General features: G+C 31.8%; 1 protein-coding gene across 1 annotated transcript; it reads right to left on the reverse strand.

The window, feature by feature from the left end:
• Positions 1 to 593: 593 nt before the first annotated feature.
• On the reverse strand, positions 594 to 6894 carry LOC143574236 (polycomb group protein EMBRYONIC FLOWER 2-like). Its single transcript, XM_077058905.1, has 19 exons — positions 6770 to 6894; positions 6537 to 6687; positions 6212 to 6261; positions 5953 to 6064; positions 5688 to 5847; positions 5537 to 5596; positions 5303 to 5436; positions 5154 to 5216; positions 4964 to 5070; positions 4699 to 4763; positions 4342 to 4394; positions 4185 to 4244; positions 4046 to 4099; positions 3446 to 3492; positions 2873 to 2921; positions 2370 to 2453; positions 1617 to 1696; positions 1421 to 1510; positions 594 to 759 (listed from the first exon to the last, which is right to left on the reverse strand). The coding sequence occupies exons 1-19, from the start codon at positions 6802 to 6804 to the stop codon at positions 636 to 638; spliced, it is 1578 nt and encodes a 525-aa protein (XP_076915020.1). The 5' UTR covers positions 6805 to 6894; the 3' UTR covers positions 594 to 635.
• Positions 6895 to 11421: the final 4527 nt, after the last annotated feature.

Consider the following 11421-nt stretch of genomic DNA (forward strand, 5'->3'; position numbering starts at 1 on the left):
GAGATGTGGTTTGCTGGGCCTTATTTAAGCCCAACATAGCCCACCAAAATCGCAACTTGTTTAAGCATTTCAAAACCCGTAAAAGCCCAACAAATTGCAGTCCTTTTACAACCTTAAACCGAAACCAAAATCACACCGACCCAATATAACCGGAGTCAATAAACCTGAAAACCATTAAACCGAAATCTAGAATGGTTTGTTTATGGGCCCTAACATTTCTAGCCCGGATGTAAAACCAAAAACCAAACCATAAGAAAAACCAATAACCGAAACCGGTCAATTTCCTAAATCAAAAATTATTTGTAACAAAGGCGACCCAAACCAACCCCAACTCGTGAGGCTCGAGAGGCGAAGGACAAGGTTGCAAGCATCCTTGAGGGTTTTAAGTTATTTTTTTGACAAAAAAAATATTTTTTGACAAACAATAAAAAGCAACAATGTAATGAAATGAAATGAACAAAACTATTTTTGTTGGATATAAAAATGTATTTCATCATATGGAGTGCAGTAATAACCATTGGTCTATAAAAAGTAACAATGCAATAAACTGAACAAGTCTACTTTTGTTGGATATAAAAATGTCTTATATGGAATGCAGTAATAACCATTTGCATATAATCGCTCACAAGTGAGCGTCACACTTGAGTTGTAGCAGGACGAATGTTTCGGTAGTTTTCCAGTATCACGTTACAGTTGTTCATGGCTTTTTGGTCAAGAAGACCGTGATTCCATAATTTGATCATAAATAATTTCCAGCACCTGCCAACACCACATACATACACATATGGAATTAGTATAACTCCCAACTTATAACTAAAACATGTAGCAAACCAAATGAACCGACCCGCTCATAGACCATTCAAGATTGCCTTGTTAAAGTTGGCTTGTTGAAAGCTAAATCAAGCCGACTTTAAACAAGCTCGGGCCTAAAATAGACTTGTCTAGTAAATGAGCCAAAGTTTCACTTACCAAGCTCAAGTAGGCTAGTGATCCTATTACTTTTATTATATTTATTTAATTATATTAAATATTAATTTAATAATTATTTTATATAATCATTTATGATAAAAATAACTATATTATCTTATTACAGAAATTAGTATTCTAAGTATAAATGTATATTAATTAATAATAATAATAAACGAGATGAGCTCGAGCTTGAAAAACAGTCACAAGCCGAGCTCGAGCTAGTCTTGTTTACATCGCTACGGACGAAATAATTTATACAAGCATAATATTTTTCATTTAATAAAATAATTATACGATTATGATAACAAAAAATAATTATTAAATAATACATTAAGTTATATTTTAAAAATATAATTCTAAAAAATATGAAATCAACTATATATGTATTAAACAATAAGCAAAATAATTAATAAATAATAAACGAGTCAAATAGTGGAATACAGGTGGATACCAGAGAAGTGCTGGGCTCTGAACAAAGAGCGGTCCATGCAGTTTTGAAAACGCCTCGCATGCCCATGGAGTATGGCTATCCGCTAGCACCCTGACACCATCATAAAAAAAAAATCTTAAGTGGTATTAATATAAATATCAACTTAAAACTGAATTTATTGAGAGATAATATAAATTATTGAAATAATATAAATCACCGTTGCTTTCGGATGAAGGAATTCCAGAGATGCATCAAATGCTTCTCGTCACTGGTGACATCCAAAAAGTCGTCGAGCATCTGAAAAAAAAAATGTTAAGTAATATACATCTCAAGTACACTAATAAGATCCCGCCTAAACTCATCTCCTAGCTAATCGCAGTAGTGGGCAGTTATTAACAGTTTTTTTTATCAGTTTTCTAGTAACCGTAGGAACTGTTGGTATTAATATCTTGTCTTTCATTGTAATTGTTTTTCAAGTTAATATATCAAGCAAAGTACGTGTTTTGTTTTTGGAGATATTGCCTCTCTCGAATCAGGCTAAAAAACCCTAAACCCTAAAAATCCCTGATAGAAACTGGAAATCTAAATTACTGAAATCAAGATAATTAGCCACATTCGAGATAGGCTTGATCTCCGATTAGCCAATTCGAGATGGCAAGTCTCCAGATATAAGGCTAAAGAAACCTTAATTTTATAATAATATCCCTCACTTTGTCTGGTCGGTTCCAAGCGCAAACTGAACCGAGAAACCCGATTTTACAAACCATAAGCCATACTGCATTACTTCTAACCCAGCCGAACTGACCAATTTAGCTTGGTTGGGGAGTAAACGAGCCAATCCGACTTATGAGCTACTCAAGCGCCTCGTTAAAAGCTCGAATGGATCTGAGCTTAAACAAGCTCCAGTGAAACAGACACGCACACATAAACATAAATAATGAAAGCAATATACTGTGTTTTTAGCTCATACCCTTTTGTCTTCAAGATCGGCAACATCATGATCAACTTCATCTTCACTGTCATGCTCAGCAAAAACTTGTTCCAGGGCCATTGGCTGAAAAGTCATCAAAGCGAATATCAAGTTCGAATATTTGACGGAACTTAAAACAAAATTCAAAATATGAGAAAATCACGATAACGATCAATTTTCGCATACCTACTTGGCTACTTTATATTCACGTATCATAATAAATGCCTAGAAGTGCACAAACATGACCCACTTTTTACAATGTTTTATTTTTTGAAGCAGATAATGTTTTTATTTACAACCAACCTTTTTTATTGAGTGTCTGTTTCTGTATATACTTGATTTTCTTACATTAAAGGCATTCTCATGATATGCGAACATAAAGTGGATACACAAAATTTGTAAGCGTATTTACTGCTTATAGAAGTAAAACTTTGTCTGACAGGGATACTGCCATATAAATATATTCTAATTTATAATGAACTGATAACATGTTGTGTAATAACCTGAGCTCTATGCGAGTGAAAAAACTGCCGCTTCTGCAACTGTGCTCGGCTGCAATTAAAAAAAATGTAGTTACATATATATCATCGTTGCATGCATCTAAATCGTTGAACTACCACGGTCATCAACATACTGATTTAAAAATTTACAGCTTGAAGCAGAAAAAAAAAAGGAAGAAACCATACATTTTAGGGTCAGATTTTTCCACGGAGCACTTTCTTATCTTTGTGCAATGCAGCATAGGTGGTATAGGTTGCACAGTATCTGGTTCGGTGAATGTACCACTTGATGTGCATGTGTTCGGACTATTGGTATTGCACTTGGTACCATCTGTAGTCAATTAAACAATTCTAAATAAAAATAAACCTTTTTAACCTAAATGAATTACAATTAAAATAATAGTCATTTGTTTAGCACCTGACTCCAACAAAAGCGGGTGCACGTGATTCGCACCTTGAGTATCACTACTTTTCGGGATTCTTAGCGTATGGCTGTATAAAAGTGAGTTGCGCCCTTAGTAGTAAACATTTTTACTTTAAATAAAAAGTTGAAACTATAAGGAATTCAAAATTTACCCAAACGAAAATGTCTCTTTTTTGGGATCTATGCCATTACCCGCAATCTGAGCAGCATATATATGAGAAAAAAGTGTTAAAAAGAGAAATACAAATTTTTAATCAAATTCAAACAGAAATTAATTACAAAGAAACAATAAAATATATTCAGTGTATGCTGAAAACCCAACAAAATGAGCAAGCCAAAAATTAGCATTTCCAAATCAAGGAAATATAAAACATGTAAAAGTGGCAATTTCGACCTATAATTATGAACGGTTTAATTCGAGTTATGAGTTGATCTCTGGGGGGTCAAATGGATCGAACGAGTCCAAAGTTACCCACAGGGTATATTCCATGCAATAAAACAGGTTATACGATAATAAAGATTATTATTAAAACAATATAATTTCTAGTCATGTTTGAAACGATAACTAGTTATTTCAGCACCTTTATTAACAAAAACGACCATCTCTGAGTGCAAATAAATAGGAACATGAGCATGTGGCGTCCACGAAAAAAATTAAACAGCTTAAATACTTTAAGTGTAATTAATAAAAGAGACTGAGCAATAACTATTATTCTACAAAAGCAACATAAGGGTGATAATCCAAATCTTACCATAGCATTAAATTCATTAATCTTCACAGATACATTCACAACATGGTAATCTTCCTAAACAAAATAACACAAGTATGATGATAAATATCCTGGTTAAAAGTGGTAACAAAATAATAAAAGATTTATGTAAGGTACCAACCCAATCAACCCAATCATAGCTAAATAGATCATGACATGAGGTTAAGTGAAATTTTAGGCCCTGAAGACATCAAGACAACCAGAAAATATTACATAACAAAAAAAAATTATATGCATACTACAAAATGATATTGAAATTAAGTCAGAACCATATCTACCTTATAACTTGCACATGTCACCAAACAAAATGGACACGAAAAGTCTTCAGTAACTGCAAATTTGGACAAGTAATTAGGTTTAAGAAGACACCAAATTCAAAAGCGTCTAATAACACGTTATAAGCACATATATGCATACACACACATAAATGATATGTTCATACATACGCTAAATACTTAAAACACTTGCGGGCAAAAATTATTTTCACAAGGAAGCAAATAAATTATATTATTTAATGCAGGCTGCAAAACACGTCTATTGTTGGAGAACTTTTATGTTTTTAGTTTTGTAAAATAGGTAAAGTAGAGACGCCGAATAGTAACTATAAGATATAAAATATTATTTAATGCGTCTACCTTCAGTCCTCTGCAACATATTGTTGTAATACTTGTAGTTGAAAAAGGCATCTCCAGTTCTCAACCTAATAGCAAAGACAGCATAAGTTAAAATTTGCATTCCAAAAACAACAGAAGGTAGTGATAGATTTCAAATAGAAATCACTATTATTATAAATAGAAACATATATGAAAAAATAAAGAAGTTAAACAACCAAAGGGAACAATGAGATGCGTAAATGTAGCATGCTATATTCATATATTATAAATGTAAGAGCATAACCACCTCTTATTACGAGGCAAAGAATTATCTGGCAAATCATAAGCAGATGCATCTTCTTTTGCCCTAATCTCCTCTGCAAAAACAATAACCGGGACCTGCTGCAATATACTCTTTGCCACCATAAAATAAACTTGTGAGCAATAAGAATATAAACATAAAAATTAAAAATAAGAGAGCTTCCAGAAAAACATACCACAGCTTCCGAATTATGGGGAAACTGGAAAGACGCGCATTTTTCATTGTCCAAACTACTCAACTGCGAAAAACAGACAACAAAAAATGAAGTATTGTTAAGCATATTAATTATTTTTCCGCTTTTTTCTATTGTTACAGAAAGTTTACCTTCATATAGCATGAACGCATGCTAACATTTAACATCATCTCAGCTCTCTCCCGTAAGTATAAATTTGTAGATCTTTCTAAAAGATGTAGATCCATTGGGATCTGACCCAACAAACAGTAGCCTCCAGTATTTGCTGTCAATTTGTACAGATAAGAAAATAAATACCAAAAACAAATCTTTATAAAGATCCAAAACAAAATCTAAAATATAATATTATCCAAAAGCACACGTACACGAAGAAGAAAACACGTCATCCTTAGTTAGATCAATTTCTTGGCGGCTTGTAATATCAGCTGTAAAGTAGATAGAACCCGTTAGTATGTTATCAAACTGAAACCGACAGAAGATAACAAGGTCATTTAAATACGCAACCAAAAGTCATACCACAGCTCACCAACAACATGACAAGAGAGCCAGATTTGATCTCTGCTGATAAATTGTTAATATCTGGTAGAATAAATTTGGCTTGAGCAGAAATCGCAGTTTCAGCTCCATTGAAAGCTGTCAGTTTACTAGCCTTACTGACGTGATAAGCAGCAGAACGCTAACAAGCATAAAATAAAATACAATACAAATATGAAAGTGGTTAAGAAAATAATTCATACGAAAGTAGAATAAGCATAGATTCATAGTACTACTACACTACTACCTCCATGTTAGTGGTGGAAAGTGGTCTCGCCAACATTATGTAAAAGGGAAAAAGGTTCTGAGTATGCAATCCATCATTAATAGCTCCTGATATGGATACTGAAACTTGAATCCTGGAATAAATAGAAGCAGTAAATGTCACAAGCTTTAGAACATATTTTGATCCAAAGCTTAAGTGATGGTCTAACAATATATCGAGACTGTAATATATGAAGATGGTAAACCAAAATCAATTTGAAGTTGCGTAGCAGTATTCGTACCTTTTCTTGGCTTGTAACTTGTAGCGCAAGCATCTTTGCAGAAATAACGGCTGCGTGAAATTATACCATCAGTTATAAACAGACAACAACATAAGGTTAGACTCCACGCACATGTCACTGAAATCATTACTTTAGATTTCATGGATAGGATACAATTTAGACATCAACATATATAAGGAATATTATTCAATATTTGCTGCGAGAAAAAACGTGACTGATAAAAAACCTAAGACTTCTAGTAAGTTATTCTACCGATCAAACCCTAAAAGATGGTGAGTAGAAAAATAAATGAATGAAATAAACATTGCCAAATTAAGTGGATTACATTTTTTATCGCACGCCGTTGAAGAATGTTGTAAAATTCCACAGGCCTGCAGTACACCGTGAAACTTTCTTCAGCTGCAATTTGTTCTTCTTCGGTTAACTGAACACGAGGTCCTTGTTGACGCGTCGAGTTAGAGCCTCTGGAACAATTCCTGTCACATGAAATTGCATAACATTAAATTCTATAGATATTCATAAATGATCTACTCCACACGTAACAGCAATGAATCATACATAGTTTGGCGAGAAATTAAGTTGATGCGAGGCATTCTTTTAAACAATGTCCAATTGCAAACTCATAGCTAATATTCAGACAGCCATTGTGTTCCTGGAAGACCTGCAATAAACACCTAGTAATTAGTCCCAGATCCAGTACTATTATCACTTACATTACCATTTCTAGATGCTAATTACTAACATAACCTAATTCCTCAATAAATTAACGGTATAAACATACAATTCATAACATTATATCATCTCACTGTTAATCAGCCTCGCGGATACCTAAATTCGAAACGATTTGATAATCACTGAATCAAACTAAATACCAAACAGTATTATTATGACTTACAGTACCATTTCCAGATGCTAATTGCAAACATAACCTAATTCCTCAATAAACTAACGATATAAGCATATAATTCTCAAATAACATAACAGTGATATCGTCTCATTGTTAATCAGCCTCGCGAATACCTAACTTCGAAACAATTCGATAATCACTGAATCAAACTAAATCAAACAGTATCATTATCACTTACATTACCATTTCTAGATGCTAATAGCAAACATAACCTAATTCCTCAATAAACTAACGATATAAGCATATAATTCATGACAGTTATATCATCTCATTGCTTATAAGCCCACGGATACCTAAATTCGTAACAATTGGATAATCATTACTTACATTACAACTTCTAGATGCTGATTGCTAACATAACCTAGTTCCTCAACAAATTAACCATATAAACACATAATTCACGAACAACATAACAATTACTTCATCTAATTGTTAATCAGCCTCGCAGATACCTAAATCCGTAACAAATCAATACTCATTGAATCAAACTGAATCAAGCTGAGTATTATTATGCCTTACATTACCATTTCTAGGTTGCAAACATAACCTAATTCCTCAACAAATCGACTGAATAAACACATAATTCACGAACAGCATAACAGTTATGTCCTCTCATTGTTAATCAGCCTCGCGGATACCTAATCTCATAGCAATTCAATAATCACTGAATCAAACTGAGTATTATTATGACTTGCATTACCATTTCCAGATGCCGATTGCTAGCATAACCTAACTCCTCAACAAATCGCAGCATAAACATATAATTCTCGAATAACATAACATTTATATCGTCTCATTGTTAATCAGCCTCGTGGATACCTAATTTCATAACAATTCGATAATCATTGATCAAACTGAATCAAGCTGAGTATTATTATGACTTACATTACAATTTCTAGATGCCGATTGCTAACATAACCTAATTCCTCAACAAACCGTATAAACACATAATTGACAAACAACATAACAGTTATTTCATCTCATTGCTAATCAGCATCGTGAATACCTAAATCCGTAACAATTCGATAAGCATTGAATCAAACTGAATCAAACAGTATTATCATGACTTACATTACCATGTCTAGATCTAATTGCAAACATAACCTAATTCCTCAACAAATCGACGGTATAAACACATAATTTACAAACAACATAACAGTTTCTAGATGCTAATTGCTAACACAAATTGACCGTATAAGCATATAATTCATAGCAGTTATACTATCTCACTGTTAATCAGCCTTGCGGATACAGAATTTCGTAACAATTCGATAATCATTTTACAATTTCTAGATGCTGATTGCTAACATAACCTAATTCCTCAACAAATCGACAGCATAAACACATAATTCACAAACGGCATAACAGTCATATCATCTCATTGTTAATCATTCTCACGATACCTAAATCCGTACCGATTTGATAACAACTGAATCAAGCTGAGTATTATTTGAGTATATTATGCCTTATATTACCATTTCTAGATGCCGATTGCTAACATAACCTAATTCCTCAACAAATCGACTGCATAATAAACATATAATTCATGAACAACATAACAGCTATGTCGTCTCATTATTAATCAGCCTCACGGATACCTAAATCCGTACCAATTCGATAATCACTACTTACATTCCAATTTCAATATGCTAATTGCAAACATAACCTAATTCCTCAACAAATTGGTCATACAAACATATAATTCATAGCAGAGCCTTGCGGATACCAAAATTCGTAACGATTCGATAATCATTTCACAATTTCTAGAAGCCAATTGCTAACATAACCTATTTCCTCAACAAATCGACAGCATAAACACATAATTCACAAACAACATAACAGCTACATCATCTCATTGCCTAATTCCTCAACAAATTGACCGCACAAACATATAATTCATAACAAAGCCTTGAAAATACCGAAACTCATAACAAAGCCTTGAAGTACCCGAAACTCATAACAATTCGATAATCATTTCACAATTTCTAGATGCTGATTGCTAACATAACCTAATTCCTCAACAAATCGACAGCATAAACACATAATTCACGAACAACATAACAGCTACATCATCTCATTATCAATCAGCCTCGCGGATACCTAAATCCGTACCGATTCGATAACAACTGAATCAATCGAAACTCGAATTCAACAATTGAATCGGAAATCAATGACGTAGGTCTGAATCGGTGAGATTAGTAATTGATTAATAATAATAATAATCATCGTATGAATACAGCAGGAATTAACAAGAGAATGAATATAGATGTGATTGATTACCTTCCAGAGCCCTAACCTTCTTCGTATTAGTTTGAGAATGAACTGAAGAGAGTATGAAATGAGATGAATGTGAAATGAGTTGTGTATGTAAGTAGCGGTGATGACGACTGCATAAGCACTGAGTTCAAGGGGTTGTTGTAGTGTAAATATATATATATATATATATATATATATATAAATCAGGGTTTGTTTTATTTTAGTTTATTTTTTAAACCAGAAAATATATGTGCATTAAATACAAAAAAGTGAAAAAGTATATGAATTCAATGCTAATTTAATATATTGTTTTTATACGGGTAACTAACTTTTTTTTTCTTAAACAGCTAAGAGCATTCTCGTCCATTTTCGTAAATTTTTGTGATGAGAGTTTGTAAATTATAGGATGAAGTTTTAAGTGGTTGTAAGTGTAAATTATAGGGTAGAGAGAGAAAATGTAGTGATTTTTTGTTTAATTAAAACACTATATGTTTCTCTTATGTTTAATTAAATAATATTTTTATACTTTTATTCTTAAAGTTTCTTCCTCCTCTACTCGCAACCAATTTCAGCAAATGTTAAAAAATAAAAATGGGTAAACAAACTTTACTCAATAAAAAGTGAAAAGGCATATGAATTCAATGCTAATTTATTATATTGTTTTTATACGAGTAATTAACTTTTTTTAAACAAAGTATTCACTCCTATAATTACATTAAAAAACTATATTTTTCTCTTATGTTTTAAATAACCTTTTTTATACCTTTATTCTTACAGTTTCTCTCTTCTCTACTCATAACCAATTTTAACAAATATTAAAAATAAATATGGGCAAACAAACTTTTCCTCAATAAAAAGTGAAAAGGTATATGAATTGAATGCTGATTTATTATATTGTTTTTATACAGGTAATTAACTTTTTTTAAACAGCGTATTCACTCCTGTATTATACTAAAAAAAATACTATATTTTTCTCTTATGTTCAATTAAATAACGTTTTTTTTTACATTTATTATTACAATTTCAGTCTCCTCTATCCAACCAAATTCAACAAATATTAAAAGATAAGGGCAAACAAACTTTCCTTAATAAAAAGTGAAAAGGTATATGAATTCAATGCTAAATTATTATATTGTTTTTATACGGGTAATTAACTTTTTTTAAATAACGTATTCACTCCTATAATTACACTAAAGAACATTACATTTTTCTTGTATGTTCAATTAAATAACAATTTTTTATACGTTTATTCTTACACTATTTCTCTCCTCTACTCACAATCAATTTCAACAAATATTAAAAAATAAATAAGGGTAAACAAATTTTCCCCATTCAAAAGTGAAAAAGTATATGAATTCAATGCTAATTTATTATATTGTTTCTACACGTGTAATTAAGTTTTTTTAAACAACGTATTTATCGCTATAATTACATTAAAAAATTACATTTTTTCACTTATGTTCAATTAAATAACATTTTTTATACATTTAATTTATTCTTAAGTTTATATCTCTTCTAATCACAACCAAGTACAACAAATATTGAAAAATAAATACAGGCAAACAAACGTTCCCCAAATTTACAAAAAAAAATCACATTTTTTTATCTTGTTTTCCACTCACAACCATTCTTAACTGTATCCTATAATTTACAAAATCCTTTCACATAAATTTAGAGGTTGGGTTGAGAATGCTCTAAATATCTTAGGGGGTGTTTGGTACAGATAATGGAATTGTAGAGAAATGGAATAGAGAAATGGAATTGCAGAGAAAGAGAATTGGTCTGGAGAATGAGAATTGACTGTTCTGTTTGGTAGTACAGAGATTTCAGTAGAGAAATATAGCTGAGAATCATTTCTCTTGTTTGGTACATAGAAAATAAACAGAGAATTATATCAACTTTATCATTAGCACAAGTATTTTTTTCATAACAAATATTTATTATCACAACAAACCGAAAACGTTTTCAATAAACAGACCATCAAGTAATCGCGTGCATAGGTGGAAACAAAGTGTAGAAACACTTAAAAAGGCCAAAAATAGCCATA

Source organism: Bidens hawaiensis, unplaced genomic scaffold, assembly GCF_021521415.1.
Source record: "Bidens hawaiensis isolate Kalapana, Puna unplaced genomic scaffold, B.hawaiensis_p1.1 tig00026864_1, whole genome shotgun sequence".
In the NCBI taxonomy this organism is placed as follows: Eukaryota; Viridiplantae; Streptophyta; class Magnoliopsida; order Asterales; family Asteraceae; genus Bidens; species Bidens hawaiensis.

Excerpts from the sequence above, each read along its gene's own strand:
- LOC143574236 (XM_077058905.1), bottom strand. The coding sequence starts at position 6,804 with ATGCCTCGCATCAACTTAATTTCTCGCCAAACTAT. Across the intron at positions 6,688-6,769 it reads TTAATTTCTCGCCAAACTAT|GAATTGTTCCAGAGGCTCTA; the intron begins GTATGATTCATT and ends TTCATGTGACAG. Across the intron at positions 4,395-4,698 it reads TATGTTGCAGAGGACTGAAG|TTACTGAAGACTTTTCGTGT; the intron begins GTAGACGCATTA and ends CCAAATTTGCAG.